General features: G+C 38.9%; 1 protein-coding gene across 4 annotated transcripts in view; it reads right to left on the bottom strand.

The window, feature by feature from the left end:
• The window catches only part of TAF1B (TATA-box binding protein associated factor, RNA polymerase I subunit B), a 45,859-nt gene extending 27,802 nt beyond the window's left edge, over positions 1-18,057 (bottom strand). The window contains exons 1-8 of one of the 4 annotated variants that reach the window (XM_069011576.1): positions 17,976-18,057; positions 17,116-17,214; positions 16,541-16,628; positions 14,670-14,767; positions 14,285-14,380; positions 13,564-13,696; positions 10,137-10,293; positions 3,794-3,893 (exon numbers count right to left, since the gene is read on the bottom strand). In XM_069011576.1, coding sequence (XP_068867677.1) covers positions 3,794-3,893; positions 10,137-10,293; positions 13,564-13,696; positions 14,285-14,380; positions 14,670-14,767; positions 16,541-16,628; positions 17,116-17,214; positions 17,976-17,993 — 789 coding nt within the window. In that variant the 5' untranslated portion in view covers positions 17,994-18,057. Of the gene's footprint in view, positions 1-3,793; positions 3,894-10,136; positions 10,294-13,563; positions 13,697-14,284; positions 14,381-14,669; positions 14,768-16,540; positions 16,629-17,115; positions 17,832-17,975 lie in introns of those variants that run through there. The other 3 variants (XM_069011579.1, XM_069011578.1, XM_069011577.1) reach the window with 3 other exon arrangements.
• Positions 18,058-18,372: the final 315 nt, after the last annotated feature.

The following is an 18,372-nucleotide window of genomic DNA, read 5'->3' as shown; positions in this document are numbered from 1 at the left end:
TGCATGGAAAGACAGACCTATGGCAAAGACAAGTTGTTGACAGTTCAAGACAAAAGGGATGCTTTAATCAATTTTGTATAAGGATAACGATAAATCCCCAAAATCAAATAGAGGATGCATATCTTAAAGACTTATGCCTACGTCACACAGAAATGAAAGAGGGAATTTGTGTGCAGGTGGAGGACAGATAATACCAATAAAATAATCCAAGCTGAAAGCAAATTATCCACTAAATGTTACATATACGACTACTAATTTACAAATACATTTTAAGTCCTACACTAATGGGCTTTAAAAGAAATAGATACCCTAAAATCCTAGATATCCTATGTGCATTAAAAAGGGAACAAAGGTGACTTCCACCTAAAAGAGAAGAAGACTGCACTTATCAAAGACGTTTTGGCTACTGGCACAAGCCTTAGGATGAGTAGAGATCTACTGCAGTTAAACAATTTGCAAATAACAAGAAAAAAACCCTTGACCTCCTGCACAGAACAAAACAAAATACTTAAATATCTTATTCTTTCTTCATACACACAAAAATATTTTAATCAAATGGAATAAGAATACTTTTTTTAGAAAAAGGAAATTTTGCTTTTCCACCCTTGTACTGGGAAGTTAGAACTTCTGAATAAAGCAGGAACATCTTCCTGCTGCTGCTGTTTGCCCTGTTAACACTCTAATTGTACATTTAGGTAAAAACCTATTTTCCAAAGGCTAACTTCTAACATACACAAGATTTTAATAGAGGAAAGGATAAATAAGATGACTAATCAATTAAAAGCTTAGAAAGCTGACTTGGAGCAATGGAAAGATAAATACATATAGAAGATAAACAGCTCATTTTTCACAAACATCTTCTATAAAGTACTTTTTTCCTTCATAAAACACTTTTGAGGAGTACTGATCTCCAGCTAGGCCCTGACACCTGTCTAAAAGTTATATGTCATGATAAAGATGATACAGGGAGCTGGAGGCTCCTTTCCTCTTTATTTATGAGCCAGTCATGCCCAAAGCTCCCAGACCTCTGGACAGAAGTGTTCAGATACAACCACCTTTGTGGAAGGTATTTTAAATAAAATTCAGTTTGAGCAGAATGAAGAATTATGCCCTTCTTGTCAGCTGTTCCATTACCAAAATATGAAGGGCCTATCTGCCACCTATACTGAAAATGTGAAATAGAATACAAGGCATACTTGAGGTCGGAAGGGACCTCTGGAGATTATACATACACTCCAACACCTCTGCTGAAAGCAGGATCAACTACAGCAAGCTGCTCAGGACTGTGTGCCATCAGGTTTTGTGCACCTCCGAAGATATGGACTCCACAGTGGTCCAGGGTCGCCTGTTCCAGCACTCAGTCACCCTTACACAGTGAAAAAGTTTTATATTTAAATGGAATTTTCTGTATTTCAGTTGTCTCCTGTTCTTCCACTGCACATCACCAAGAAGAAAGCCTGACTCCATTGTCACTCCTCCCTGACAAGATATTTATACACATTACTGAAATCCCCCCCAGCCTTCCCTTCTCAGTGATAAAACCCTCAGCTCTCTCAGCCTCTCCCTGTACAGCAGATACTGCAATCACATCTCTAATTGCTAAGTAGTATGCAACACAAGGAAAAATTGTCAGTGATACAGACTCCGTTCCTAAATTACACAGCACAGAAGTTCATCACAGCTGGGAAGCCTCAAACTAGTCACATTCCTTGCATATGGAATAGCACTACTAAATGACAAGTCATAAAAAACCCTTTGTGCATGTGCATGTGTACATACACATGCCACTACACAGAAAGTAAATCTGACTCACCTTGTAATAATGTTGCATTTACTTTTCTAACACCTGTAATAACTTCAACCTTGTACAAATTCAGCATATTTTGGGTATGTGGGAATTTACTACTAAAAAAAGTCTTTAAGCCACTGAGAATATTTGTATACAAGCTGAGCCTCATCAAGTTAGGCTTCATCTGCATTTAACTGACAAAATGATATTTAGTATGATTGCAAATCCTTCAAGTTACTATAACATAATTACTTCTTGATTCAAATTTGGGATGCACAGGACACAACTAAATGCACTAAAAATCTGTTCAAAATGAAAAAAAGGAGATATATGGAATATTTTGGAACACGTTTGCAGTTTATATTCACCATACTTGAAGCACAACAAATAATGGCATTAGAGCAACTTACACCCTGGTAATAACAGCCATAATATCATAAAGGTTTTTAAGATAATTTTCTACAAAATATTCTATACAGAGCACAAAGCAAAAAACAATGTAGGCTATCGTTTCAGAATGTAGTATTACACAATCTCATTTCCTGCTCCAGGACAACAACCTCATCTCTTGAATTTCTCAAAATTCAGATGTCAAAACTAGACACAAGAAGACATTGGTCATCTCAGTGCTGCAGCGAGAAACTTGAGATGTAGGAAAGAGCTAGTAAGGATTTTGCAATTATCAGCCTCGTGACATAGTAAAAGAACATTAAAACTAAATAAACATGAGGATGCCTTACTAAAGTAACACTGAAGGTAAAGGAAGGAGCAGATATTTCTGGAAAGAGGAAACCACAATACTGGAGTGGCTGGAAAATAAAGGGTACAGTAAGCTTACAGAACTGTACCTATATATCTCAATGAAAACACAGTTAAGAGATTACTTGATTAGTGTGCATATCTACTTATGCTTTGGAAGTGAAGGGTGCAGCCCTATCCCAAAAGGAAACAGTAGGATCCTCCAAAGGCAACTGTCATCTCCTCTCTGTAAACCAGTTCTCCCACTCTGAGGTATGGTACAAGCTTTACAGCTGCAATTCATAAAACAAAAACTCATCTAGGAGATGGAGGCAAAGAAGGACAAAGACTTAAAGCCAAGTTAATACTCATATTTCAACCTAACATATCTTTTCTGTTAAGGAAATATCTAAGACAAAGAAATCAAGAGGTTTTATATTAAATTTATCTCCTGATTTTTAGAGGTTGAGGCCGTAATTCTCATTTATCCAGACAGGAAAGCAGAAATATAAAACCAAAAATAATATAAATGCTAAAATTTCTGAAGACACAGCTCCTGAACAACTCATGACCTGCTGAATACAAGCTACATATTGGAGAACGGTAATGTTACTTGCAACATCATCAGTGAGGGCTTGGCAGAATTGCTGCTTTCTGCTCTTAAAAGCTAGGATTCTATTTGCACACTTCAAAATTCCATAATAAATTTTGATCTGCAACAGAAATGTCATTGGGCAATTGTTACCACAATGCATAAGAATCTTAAAAATAAGGGAAATTTAAATTTCACTCAAGACTGTCCATTACTATTCAGTTCCTAGAAGAGCTGTAGCCCCTTATGCAGATTTTAGGTTTGATATATTTCAACCAGTACAGCAAGAAACAGAACAAGAGATAACATCTAAACCATATTTTATGAAAAGAATATGGAATTAAAAACAAATTCAAGAGACATTTCAAATAAATGCCAAAAGGGATAATATATTGCCCTTAGACTTGAAGCCAAATCCTGTTTCTGAGTGCTTCAAGAGCAGTTCTGAATGCCCTTTTCTCCACAAGTACTTATTGATTTCATTCTAACTTAGGTAATCAGCTTAATAAGACTGGTTAAAGATTAAAGCACTCCAAGTCACAGAGTGCACTAGTTTCTGCCAGGCTCCAATGCTGTGCAATTTGAACCCTACTACATAACAACAGATTTAATCAATTCATTAGTACAGTGACCAAAATAATTAGAAAAAAATTTGCTTTTTAGAAAAAAATTACCTCTACACAAAAGATCCTAAGATCTAGTCCACATAACTTCATCTTCTCTGGAAAATGCTGAAAAACATTCAAATATGGAATGTGTCCTTCAACAACAAACCTGCATTAAAAAAATGAAGACCAAATCAAAATAATATATAGGATGACAAATTCATACTTTTATTATAAAATTAATGTACAAATCAACTTCTGATTTGAAATAACATCAGTATTATGCTGCCTAAGCAATTCAGCCTGAAGTTACACACCCTGAAATGCTCCACAGAACAAAAACCAATCATTTAACATTCAACCATTTAACAGGCTTTTAAGTTCAAGCTCAGATGTGACTGACAAATGATAACATTATGGCAGTGAGCATACAATCAACAAGTTTACATGGAGTTTGTTCTGCACATTCTTCAATTACTGCATTTTTGGAACTGCTTTAAGCCTCCTTTGAATGGCATGGAATTTTTGTTTCAAAATTCTAAAGCTTTAAGTAAATTTTACTTTTAAAATACACGCTTTCTGCTAGAGGAGCTTGAATCAGATAACGCGACAGGGAAGAAAATCACAGAATGATGAGCAGATACACAGAACTGAAACCACACTGATTACATTTCTATGATGATACTTTTCAAAAAAGTATTACTGAGGTATGAATATAAATTGTTTTGTATACTAATAAATAAAAATAGTTTAATTTTTATTTGCACACAAATAATGCATCTTTGTTGTTAAAAACTGGTTTTGGTAAGTGGTTGACAGTATTATTTGATATTTTTCTTGAATATATATATATATACACACACAAACACACAGATATATATATATAAAAGATGAAACTTAACAGATACCAATAAAAAGCCACCACCACACCAAACCCCTGTTCTTATCCAGCATTTTAAGAGACACTCACAAAAGGACAAGCAAGCACTGAACAAGCACAGGCCTTCACAAGGCAACACACTCATGCCACACCAAGGGACACTGGTAGTCTCCCACAGACCTAAGGCAGAAATGCCTTCCTGTCTCCTCTCCTCCAAACCAGTCTTGTTAAAAGAGTACATTAAACCTGAGTAAGTTAACATTACAAACAGAAAAGACTCTGTTAGTTAAATAATACTAGGACTGAAAACAATCTTCTCCCCTGCTCATAGTGTTATCCGCACAGGACCTCTCTGATCTTGCTACACAGATTAGTCTTGGTCCACAAACATTACACGTCCCTTCTGAGCCTACAGCAATTCACAAGCTCACCTGCTATCTCCCAGTTCCATGCCCTCATCACTATTTGTTCCATGTTATGTAGCGTGTATCTATTGAAGTTGACTAAAATTCTATTTAAAAGCTAGTTACTGCAGAATTTAGTTACAGTCTACTTTTTTCAAAGCAGTCTTATCTGAATTTTCAGTTTAACTGAAAAAAATGAGTTAAATCCAGGATTAAAACAAAAAGTGCATTTCAGGTTGAAAGCTCTGTCTCAGAATAATTTATAAGGATTTCTGAAAAATAACAGAAATATGAAAAATCATATTGCCCAATAGTTTTTGTTCCAAAGCTCTGCTTATTAGTCTCTTAAATGAAGAAGTAACAGGTGGTACACAATCCTTTCTAATCAAATTGTGTAATGATCATTTTGCTAATAAAATTTCAGTAGCTTTCCTCAGTCAGCAGAAACAGCATTTCCCCACCCCGAATGGAGATGTACACTGGGCTCTCGTGAGGTTGTTCTCCAACCCCAGCCCCAGCACTGGTCCTCGCCACCCCACCTGATCTGCTGAGCAGCCAGCACATCAGTTCCTTAGCTCATTTTAGTCATTCACTAAACTGAGGAACGTAAGGTTGAGGTATGGTTTCACAAAGTTGATTGAGCCAAACTAAAAGCTCAACATAACTAGCAGGACCTCCCTCCCTGTGATCTGGTCATGACCTGCTGTTGCTCATCTCTTCCCCAAATGTAACTCACAACAGCAGCAGAAAAACCACCTGTTACCCTATTGCCAGCATGGATTTCTTTCATCATCCAACAAACTGTGAGGAGGCTCACAGATGGCTCTACAAGTGAAAGAGTTGGCAGAAGGAAGGGGGTGCATCACACGGGCAGGAGAAGAGAAAAAGGGGAAGCAGGACCTTCCCTTTTCAGCAACACTGATGCATTACTGGCTCAGCTGATGATAAGCTTTGGCTGACACACGTTAAGGCACAATCACACCAGTAGCTGTCAGATCTGAAGGCCTGGAACCAATATGCTAAGAGCAGCAAACCCCTGAGCCAGCACAGCAGCAGATGGAAGAGGACAATCAAGACCTTGTTTCGGGTGTGGTGTAGTGGTGATGCAGCCAAACCACCCTCACAGCTTGCTGCCTCAGAAATGGGAAATCCCACCCTCCCTTCAGTCCCCTGCTGCACACTCCTCCCTGCTGACAAAAGCACTTGTGTGCCTTCTCAGAGGATCAGATGGAAACTTGACTCTTCCAGGCTTTCACTCCAACCAGATGGACCTCCAGACTCAAATGACTGCAGGAACATTACTGCCAGCACAAGGCAGAAAGGCAAGCACATTAACCTGCACTAAAATGTCCAGTCAAACTTTCTTTTACAAAATTAATCTTCTATAGATCTACTTCTTTCAACTTATAAACCATAAACTGGATGAATGCTAGTACCATGGCAAGAGAAAAGAACAGGAATGTTTACTCAAGACCACAGCAACAAAAACTTTGAGAAGCTTAAACTGATGCTGGAACCACATCCTTACACTGCAAGAGACAAGAAGTGTCCACCAAGACGTCTTTTTCTTAAAAAAAAAAAAAAAGAAGTTTTTGCTAACTTGGCTGTACCAAGTAAAAGCACTACAACTGTTTAAAAAACAGTATCTTTTCTAGCCTGAAATTATTGTCTCCAGAAAAAAAGAACGCTCTTTTCTCTCAGGTTAAAAGTTGTTTTTACACTCTAAAAATACAGCACAAATACCCTGTTATGAATACAATGTGCTTATGGTTCAAGTTTTAACACTTAATCCAAAAGTCCAGATTTGGAATAGCACTTGAGAACAGTTTCTTCTGTCTGCTGTTCCTCCAAACCTTTCACTTAACAGACAGATGGTCAAAACCCCTGTAAGACTATGTTCTATCATGGACGTGCTTGAAAACTTGACTGGCAGATACAGTACACAGTCCATATTCTTTTAATTACAGCAGCAGCATACATTAATAAGGCCCAAGTATGAAAAAAATCCTAGGTCCTCAGCATGCTACAAGGATGTGATGCCTCTGTTAAAGCCACAAACTGATTATAAGTTTAGTCTTGCCAACACAAGTTAAGTATAACCTCATTTGAACGGCATTATTTCTCAGAATCTCAAAAGTCTAGCATCTTGAAATTAGGTTTTTCCAAAACCCAACTATTTTATTATTTAGATGAATAATATACATCATATGGAATATTGTAAGACTATTCACAATGGAAAAGGATTTAATGTGTTGCATAGACTTGAGTCGAACGCTGTTAAAAGTGTTATTTTTAAACCAAAATGTTCCCGTCAGAGGAGGTAATTGTAGTGTTTTTCTGCTAAGTGTGTCAAGTAGCAAAGAGGAGTATATTTTTGGTGTTGTAAATCCTTTAAAAGCTGGCAGATTGCCCAATCATAATGCCTAAGCATGTATCACAAGGGAGGAGTGGTAGTCAGCTGACTTCAGGGTACAGAGAAAATCAAACTGAGGAAAAAACAAGGCAGAACTTTAAACAGAACTCTAATTCAGCTGGTTTAAATAAAATTATTTGCCTACAAAGACTTAAAAGGTAATGCTGAATACTTAAGGCTTTCTCTGCATAGTTTTCATCTTCAGTCTGTCGTTATTTTGATCTGTGTATCTTAATGCATGCAAAAATGTGAACATTGTCTGATTTCTTAAACTTAAATATTCAGAAGTTAGAAAACAAGTATTTTATGGTAGTTCATGCAATTTAAAATTCTTTCTCCTTCATCAAACTTGTTGAAAGGCAAAGACCTTAAGGGTAGGGAGGGAAGCATGATAACGTAATTACAGTCTTATATAACTATCGTATCATGGTAAAACTTAGCAATCCAAATAACATTCTTTTAAACCTCACTTTCTGTACTTAACCCAGTTTGTATGCTCACTGTATTTAAAGTTACTGAACTATTATGATTTACACAGTCTTACACACATAAATTGTATCTAATTAAATTATATCCTCTCATTCAAATAATCTTATTTAAATTTCCAATTACTAGTTTCAGATTATACCTTTCTGTGCTATATTTGCTACTTGATTTTTTACATCTTTTTTCAGCTTTTTTACTGCTTTCACGTTTTCTCTATACCCTTTCAAGTAAGTGTGCTCATCTCTTAAGGATGTTAGTCCAAAGGATAGTCTCCAGGTTCCAAATAATTTTCCAGGATCTTTTCTGCAGTCTCCAACTTTTAAAGTGCCAAATACAATAACTTCCCATTCATATGCAAACAAAGCAATCTATCTTTCCTCTTGACACAGCTGTTGTTTGGTTGGGTTTTCTTCCAACCAAACCATTGTACTAAGACAGGAACATGTGAGGATGTCTTTGCCTGGTATGAGCCAACAGTGCTTCCAGAGACAGTTTCCAAGATACAATAACTAAAGAATATATATTTAATCAATAATTTTTCTCTCCAAACAGGATGGGGTAGCTAATAATTCTGTAGTGTGAACCAGTTGCTCTGTCCCAGAAATTTTAATTTACTATTTGGATTTTTGCCATATACAAACATTATCAGACAGGTTTTACATTATTATTTGCTAATCATTCACAAAAGTACAGACTATGTTATGGTAGTTCTGACTCGTACAGAATTTCCTAACGAAGACCATAGCCATTAAAAATCTTGTTATTGAGCACTACTTTTGAGTTCTACTTCTTAATCTACTCAATAAATACTTCTATATTGCAGAGTGCTAGTTTGAATTCTGAATATTATGGCATTTTACTGAAAATTTTACAAGCATCTTTTACGCAATAGCACATCCAGTTATGCAAATATGCAATGGCTTGTGCAATTCTGATCAATGAAAGCAACAGTCACTCATAAAGTAAAATCAAAGGGTTACATTGTTTTGCATAGAAATTGATTATCTAGTAGTAACAACTCTACTTCAAGACATTACAAACCTTTCTGAAAGTACTTGCAAAAAAAGCATCCTTGACTACCCACCCCTCTTGGAAAACTTGTACAAAGCTAGAAAAGTACAGGTGGAAGCTGGCACCCCAGGGGAGAACAGCCATGATGGAACATCAGGCTCTGGGGGAAAAACCCCTTGCATTCATCACTCTTTCAGCAGTTCCATCAGTTATAAGCACCACAGGTGGGGGATGATGTACCCATTGCCTTGCCTTTTAACTCAAAGGGTATATAGTTGAAAAATAAAAATGAAAGCATTGTATTTTTAATCAGTTTTTCCTTTATTTTGTCTGAGTTTTCAATTTGATTTGCCAATGTATTTACTTGAGTATTTCTACTCTTCAAATTTTGGCCAAGGAATGTTTTTTCACCATCTGTTTAGAAATACTCAGTATTTCAACAGTTGTTTAAAAAAAGTAAAAGAACACAAAAGGTCTTCCAAGGAAAATCTAGGAATTCCTGAACTTATTTGAGCCTGATTTAAAACATTTATTGCCAACAAGAAGAGCTGATGAATTATTTTTTATTCCTGAAGTAAATAAGGAAAGTGTTCATGGCCTTGTTGTAGTGGAGAGAAGGGAACTGCATTGTCAGCAGTAGCCTGACAGTCTCCTTTTAGCATCAAACCCTATTATTAGAACAATTTATTTCTACTATACTAACAGGTATTATTCTGAACTCTGATAATTATAGATACAAAGATATAAAGACCAAATGAACTTCCTATATTAGTTTCTGTACCCAACTCCATTGCATGAAGTTACTTTGTTCCTTTTCAGATCACTGTATACTGCTGGTGTTGTTTGTATGAGGACACTGATGTAAGTCCTGGAGAATGTTTACTCATTTAATTCTGACACGCTGACAACAGCAAATATCACTGAAGTGTGGCCATATACACATCCAGAAAAACTTAAGAAATTTTGAAGGAGAAGAATAAAAAGCTTCTTTAACTTCAAAACCTTCTTCTTTACAAGTCTCTGAAATCCATTGCAATCAACAGAGAATGCTCTCCAACAGCAGCTGCACAAATGGTTATGACAAAGGAAAGACAAAACAACTCAATAAAGAGAACTTCTCACTATTACTGAGCAAATTAGTAAGAGGACAATAGTACAGATCTAATTTTTAAAAATTATTTATAAAGGCAACAATTCTTCACTAGAGACTATTCATACCTTAAGAGCTCAGACAATGTAATTGGTTCTCTCAACCAGAGTAATGCCATGTAACAAAATGAAAGGGTCATTGGCATCGTCATCCTCAGTTTCTCCTTTTGGTTCTTCATTAAATACAAGCTGCCATCTACTGATCCAGAGTACACAGAGGTGCTCTCTTGGGTTTATGTTAAAAACAGAAAAGAAAACAGCAATTTATATAATAGACACATGAACCATGGTGTACAAAAAAACAAGATAAAGGAACATACAAGGAGCCTTTTTCAGCACCTAGTAACATTTTGAAATAATTACTTTGAGTTTTTTGCTTGTTTGTGTACTTTTCTACAAAACAGTTTAACCCTAATTTATTCATCTACCACAATATGTGATGAGAACCTGTTTCATATAGTGCTATTTCACTTGACCAGGACATTAGCTGCTATACGTATAACTGACAGTACTTATGAGCTGGAAATACTGTTTTCCATTTGAGAGATAAGGGAACTGTGAGGAAAAAAAGGGAAAATTTAACATATTTAAATCAATGACTCATAGTTGGGGATTAAAAGAGTTTTAAACTTCAACACAATCAGGACTTAAATGAAAAAGTCATTTACTTTGCAGAAATTTTACTGATGTTAAAAGTCTGCCCTAATTCCATCTGGCTCATAATCTCTAACTGTGGAAACACAGGTATTCTTTTAAAAAATGTATATAAATTCAACGTCAAAGAAACAACTTCAGAATAAGAATGTAGGAAATGGTAAAGATGGTGGAAAAAAACCCCAAATAAATACACATCCAAATGTTCCTACTTCCTTACTGAGAAGAATCACTAAAAACAAAGAGAAAATTTAATTTAGTAGAGTAATTTATGGATTTGGAACATTTTCAGCAGTGAAACCTCAGAGTTCAGGAAAGAGGACCAAAAAAAGAAACTAAAAAGCCTGTAAGCCTCTCTTCCCTACATCATGACCCAGCCAGGATGAAGGAAAATGGATTTAAAGCGCACCAGCACCGAATGTCAGCATTGACTCTGCAGAGACTTCTCTCACTGCATTTCCCCACAAACTGTTCACCTGTTTAGACAGGAATGGCGAGAGCTGGATCCACAGCTCCCCAGCTGGGAGCTGCAGGGCCACGGCAAACAGCCGGCTGCAAATTGAACCTTCCGAGAGGCTGGAGGCTCCGCGGGCAGGCGACAGCCACACCTGCGAGGTGACAGGGTCAGCGGGACAGGTCCAGCACAGTGCCCGCAGGATGGGGACACTGCACACAGCGCTTCCAGGGCCGGGCTGCGATGCCACCTACCGGCCCCGGAGCCGGCGCTGCGGGCACGGCACAGACAGGGTCTCTGAAATTCACTGCCACCAACAGAGAATGCCCTCCAACAGCAGCACAGGCTCACCCCGCCGGCCCGAGCTCCTGTGCAGAGCAGGGCATCCCATCACGCACAGGTGCGTCAGGGAACACAGGCAAGAACATCGGTTCAATCCCCAGAGTCAACTGCTTCACCTTTCACATGGATACTTGTGCTTGAAGGCAGCTTCGTGACTGAAGCTTCGTTGTTAATTTCACATTTAACTCAATTTAAAATAATCCTCATTACATTTGTGGCCTTAATGATGGGACACAATTTCCTTTTATTTCTTCCAGCTTATGCAAGGCATGACAACACAGAGTTACACGCAGCTAATAATTTAAGAGTTTTATAGGCTTCTCTAGCAATATCTCAGTGCTATACTCACTGGAATTTGCTATTAACCCTACACAAAAATAACAAAAAAAAAAATTTGCCGTCTGGACAAGCCTCTTAGAGAAAGAAGGGTGTTGAGGTTTATAGCCTGTAGCAATAACAGCTCAGCAAAAACAACACAGAAGAAAAAAATTATGAATCTTCACAAGAGTTTACAATAGACTAGAAGACACTATTACGCATGTTAAATTCCAATAGACAAAACTATTTCTATTTGTCTGATTTCACCAAAATTTGCTTTTACTATCACTGAACTCTTAACTAATTTCAAGTGATTTTAGTGAAATTGATGACTACTGGAGGCTGAACTCAACCTCTGAAACAACCAACCAAGACAATAAATTATGGCCTACTTAGGACAACCTAGCTGTTCTAAAACTCTAAGGAATAGACCTATGAAAGGCACAAGTACCAAGGAAGAATGAGCTCCTCTAGACATCAAAAAAGAGATGAAAATTCAAGGGAATACTTTCACTAGAAATACTTCACTCAATTCTTTCCTTTTTGTATTACATTTGTATAACACCCAAGATCCTACATGCACGAACATACAGTGACTCTTTACCTGAAAATGTTGTCATTTTAATATGTAGGGATAAAAACTTCCAGCATAATATTCACAAAAATTTGCATCACCATTTTTTACCTTCCCCCCCCCCCCCCCCAAATTCTGTCTGGAGTTTTAAGCATGCATTTATTTTTCTAAATTGCTGCTGATCAAATTTCTCATTCTATTACCACTTCTGGACCTTATAAAATAAAGAGAAAAGTTTGAAAAAACAAGATTGCATTCTTCTGAGGGTAGACAGGCAATATCACAGAACAACAGAAACATGACATAAGGAGGATAGTACACAACAAGGGAGTAAGAAACGCTGAGACAGATAAAGAAGGAAAAATCAAGCAAAGAATAAAGCAAGAAAGAAAACGATCATAAGTTTAAAACACAAGCAAAAGCTTTCAAAAGTGCCTTGAAATGCATTTCCGGTATCAGGCATTGCAGCATTGTCTGGCATTACACTTGCCCAGCAGAACCTAACACTCCAATTTTCTACTACATTTAATTAAAAACTATTTTCCAGCTGCTGTTGTGAGCAGAAAAGAGAAACTGATGGAAGGCTAAAATACAATTTTTCATAGAAGAGGCCATTGGGAAAGCAGTAAAAAGACTGTGGAGACAAAAGATACAGAAGTACCAAAGTAATGTAAAGAAAAAAATTAAAAAGCTAAATATATATATGGGATAGAAAAAAAATACACTGCCCTAAAGAACAAACTCATGTTTTTAACCTCAAAGTCATGACAGCCAGCTCTGCTATTGGTTAAATAAGTGCTTATTCTTCAAAGCTGCTGTGTTTGTGAACATATAGCTTTGCAGATGTAACAGCAACTTTTTCCCACTCTGAACAGGAGGCATGGAGCAAACTTGCTATAAATCAGAACTTCCTCCTGCATTTCCCATTGTATTTCCAGGTCCTGTTTAACCTTCATCTCCTTGGGTGGGGATTGGGGGAGGAAGTCTTCTATTTCTGGTAGAATATAAAGTAGTACAGTGTCAAACAAGACTGAAAACTTTATACCTTCCAACTAGCTCCTCCAATTCACTGTACACAAAAACACTTGATATTTATTTCTATTTAAAAACTACAGAAAAACTGGTTTTCAGATAGTTCAGTTCACTGCTCCTACCTGAGACCTTGGTCACTGATGAGGCAAAGCTGCAGTCAGTCTGCAGGTCCCCCTCACTTTCAGACAGAGACAGCAAGTGCAGAAGGCTGGGTCTCTCTGGATCACTGTCCACATCAGTACTGCTCTCACATACCTGGGTTTTGTGAATAAATGCTTGTATTAGCTATTCTTAGTTACTGTTTCGATCATAACAAACAACATACAGCACGACAGATGCAAAATTTACAGTAAAAGTTAAAACCCAAACTGTTCACATTTCTACTCTATGAATCACCAAGAAGTAAAAAAGAAAGAAAGAAGTAGTATTTTTAAAGGATTTCTCAAGATTAAAAAATGTCTATTGACTACATTTTAATCTGCTACAATGACCAGAAAGTTGGCAATACATAGAACCAAAGCTTGAGTAACTTCAAGAGAGCAGGCAGGAAAAGGATGGTAGCTGATTTTTACACTGTGATTTCTATTTACTGATTATCTATGTCAAGACAAAGCAATATTTTCAAATAAGCAGTTTCAAATACTCACAGAAATATTCATCTCTTGAAATAGGTAAAAAAACCCAAAACCCAATAAAATGGACATGTGCAAGCCTGTTTATGTGACTTCCTTAATACTGAAGTGACATTATTACCAGCGAGAAAGGTAGCCTAAACAAAGAAGATTTCTGTCCTTGCTTTAAAAAAGATACCAAACATCTAGTGGGATTTGAGCTTTCACTTACTGACAATGCTTTGACAGTTTCCCCAGCTGGTCTCTTGCAATATGCCTGTTTGCTCTTCTGAAGGTAACACCTCCAAAAATTGCATAGAATTTCATCCTGATAAACACAAATGGATGGTAATTAGTACAGTGTTTACAAGATCATTAATTGCTGAGAGAACAGAGTGTAATTTCTAACTCAGGAATCTGAATAATATTCCATCTCTAATTTTATTAACTGTGGTTTATAAAATATGTTTTAAAATTACCAGATAAACAAATTTTGATTTCATATGCTCAACGTTTCTAAACAGGGAGTTGCATGATTCACTTTGAAAATCTTTTAAAATACCCCCTTCTGTAACACACACACAGGGAGTGTACAACTCACACTGACATCTACATACCTTCATTTGTGGACATACTCCCAATGCTTCTAAAGCTTCTGCTTGTTTCTTGAGTACCAGCTGAAAGCCTTCACAAATATACCACTCACAGCCTCCATCTAAGGGAAAAAAAGGGAGACTAAGTTTGTTTGTACTGTCTGGGGTTTCTTTAACCTTATCTACACTTATCTCCATATCTCTAATAATTTCAGATCCTAGTACATAAACCAGCTACAGAATACTCTATTAACTTCCATTTATTGACAGCCTTAAACAAGAAGAAAAGTTACTTAACAAGAACTTCACGCATTTCCTAAGAATAATATAATTCGTTATAATGTCTAGTGTGGCATTTGCAATTGAGTGGAGCATTGTTAAATTACTAGTTTAAAAATAACTGAGAACCTGCCATTAAAAATATGAAATATGAACATTTCTTTCCCACCCCTGACACAGAAAGCTGGAACATTAGATTGGTGAGTCAGGCAAAAAACAACCAATACCACCATGTGCTTCACCATTCTCTCACACAGAACCATACACATTTAAATAAAAGACTATCCCAAGCTCCTAGCAAATCCTAGCACAACATACATTTCACAGGGAGTGGGCCTGCCCCAAACTATTCACTATTTCTTCAGGCTGCATTACATTTACTTTTCGCCCTTACCTCTCTAAAGTTACTACTAACCTTTTCTACAGGCTTTTGGCTTTATAAAGTTTCTCTGCATTTCTCAACTCCCTTTTCATTCCTTCCACACCTGTTCTTCACTATTTTTTTCCAAAACACACCTTGCATCTCACCATCTTAGAAGCTATCTGCCCAAAGCTTCTGCCCTGCTTTAATGATGCTGGCCTTAACTGCTAACCAGTGAACAGACACAGCTTACTCCTATAAATTCATGGAATACAGTGTAACATGACTGCACTCACAGAAGGGACTGTGTGAAGATAGGATTTCTTTCTTAAGAAGCCTGGACGTTGGCTAATGACCTTCCCAACAGGAGAAATTAAAAGCATGGTACACGGCCCAGACTTTAGAAGCAATACAAGATAAGGAAAACTGGAGGGGTCCTTCTCACACCTCCCTTCACTTCCACACAATTGTTTTTTTCAAAGGAATGTAGCAATCCACTGCCTCTGCAGCAGAGCAAAAGCACATCAGTACATCAGAGACAAAGATAACCCCTTGCTTTATTTGGCATTTTAATGCAGTTTTGCTTTCTAAAGTGGCCACAACAGTAAGAGATGCATCCAGCCACCACAGAATACACACACAGCTCTTGAAGCAGCTTTACCACTACATCCTTATGGCATAGATCCTCATACATAACGACCACTATTTCTGAATATTCATGAAATTAAAAGTAAAAAAGTGACTCTGGATGAAAGATGCAGTATTGGTTCAGCTATTGGAACTGCACGAAACCTCTTCTGTGCAGTCTGTGACACGTTTGCAGGGCCAAGTGCCTGTAACACAAGCCAGACTGACACTAAGAGCTGGAACACCACCACATCTCACTTGCAAACAACTTCTCTGGTTCTGTGATAGCCATGACAGGGAAGGAACAAAGGATCACCACATCTGAATGCATGCCACCAGTAGCTTCAGTGAATATTTGCTTCCACAAATCAAAGTAGCAGTAAGTAACTCATAGCTCTATGTAATCAAAAAAACCCCACCACTGGGCTCACAGAGATCACCTGTGGCTTAGGAGGTCACGAAATGTGATCTCTTAAGGTTGAGATGGCATCAGGTAGGTGCATTTTGTTCCCACTCCTGCAGTCTTTCCTAGCTATTCACTTTTGGTCTCCATCAAAGACATAACAGCCTAGGTGAACCCTGGCTGAACAGCCACTCTTGCAAAACACAGACAGAAACTCATACATACCATTTTTTTCCTGCTTTCTTAAACTTTTGGAGATTGTTTGGACTCTTGAATTAGTAATAAAATCAGTGTTTACAACTTCTCTAGTTCTCTGCAAAACAGGAATATATCTTAGCAAGAAAAGGAGCCAGACCTAACTTGCACAGATTGCCCCACCATAAAACATAATGGAGGAACTTACTCAAATTTCCTAAACTAAAGGGAGATGGGACATTCTGAACTTTTCATTCAGAAATTTCAAAAATAGATAATTACAATCATGGACGTACAGGTGACGTGCATCAGGGTTTGCCTACACTGGGACTGCACAAAACACGGCAAGACCCAGGCAATGCTTTTAAGGCATCTAGAGAGCACACTAACACAGCAGCTACAGCAACACAGCAGGCTAAGATGGCTCATTCTACATTTTGTAATTTCAAGGAACATTAGTTTTAAACAGTGTCAAGTAAAGCATGAAAAACGAAGCATAAAAATATTGCACTCAGTGCCAAGGAGAAAAGTCTATCATTTTCTTAATATAAAGTCAAGAAGCAATCAGAAGAAACCTTTTCCAAGGCAGTAACTCATCTTTTTACCTCAGTAACGCTGTGGCAAGATCTACAATAAAATCTGCCTCCATCAGTGAGACCCCAATTCACTTCTGAACACTGGGCACAGCGCTCATTAAAATCTCTCTGAAAGGAAGAAAGAACAGTAGACTTTCACAATTGTTCAGGTAAAACAAATGGCATTATTACTAGGCTGCTGCACAGCTTCTGAGATTATTTACAGAGGAGAGTATTTACACCCTTTGTGTTAGCCCTGGTTGGTTACAAGTGATCATCGCATTTGCCATCAGCCATAGGAAACTCCAAACACGTATTTGTAGCTGGCAAGCGTTAGAACAAGGGGAAGAGTGATCCACGCCTCACACGCACGTGGCGTGGCTTTTAAAAAAGCCACCCATCAGAAATGAAAGAGGAGACAAAAACTGGAGCGGGAGGCGAAAAGAAAAATAAATGTCTAGAACTGCAAAAAAACACAAGCGGTGGGAGAAAGCCCGCACGAGCCGGTGCTTCCCGGAGAAACTGGAGTGGGAAAGAGAAGAGGGAAACCGACAAATTAAAACAAAGTGCTTTCCAGAAACGCCCACGTGCGTGCTGAGGACGGGCAGCTCCGCCGGGCCCGGCTGGGGGGCGGCCGGCGGCACATCCCCGGCCTAGACCGAGCACCGGCCAACGCCGAGGGGCCGAGCACGGCCTCGCCCGCCGCCTCCGGGCCCCGGTGTGGGAGGGCAGGGCAGGACCAGGCCGGGGCATGCAGCGCCCGCCGGCGCCTCCCCCTCCCCGCCGGCGCCTCCCCCTCTCCCCCCGCCGCCCGCAGCCGCCCCCGCCCGGCGGGGAAGCGCCGCCCGCGCTCCGGCGACTGCCCCGGCGCAGCGAACCCCACGCCCCACCGTGTCCTCCTCGTCCATGGCGGCCGCGCCCGGGGCCGCACCATGGCAACCGCGGCGGGCGGCACCCCGGCCCGCCGGGAAACCGCGGCCCCGGCGATTGCGTTCCGGGCCTCCGCGGGGCCCCGGGGATACAGCGTGGCAGCGAGGGGACACGGGCGTTTCAGGGGGTTATTGGGTGCTTCACTGAGGAGACATAGATACAGATGTTAGACATTAGATAGGAGGAAGAAATTCTTTACTGTGAGGGTGGTGAGACACTGCAGCAGGTTGTTAGGGAGGTTGTAGATGCCACATCCTTGGGAAGCGCTCAAGGCCAGGTTGGATGGGGCCCTGGGCAGCCCGGTCTAGTGGGAGTGTCTCTGCCCATGGCAGGGTGGACTGGGGCTCGGTGATCTTT

Source organism: Aphelocoma coerulescens, chromosome 3, assembly GCF_041296385.1.
Source record: "Aphelocoma coerulescens isolate FSJ_1873_10779 chromosome 3, UR_Acoe_1.0, whole genome shotgun sequence".
NCBI classification, from domain to species: domain Eukaryota; kingdom Metazoa; phylum Chordata; class Aves; order Passeriformes; family Corvidae; genus Aphelocoma; species Aphelocoma coerulescens.
The sequence above is the reverse complement of the archived record's forward strand: the minus strand, read 5'-3'. Positions and strand labels throughout refer to the sequence as shown.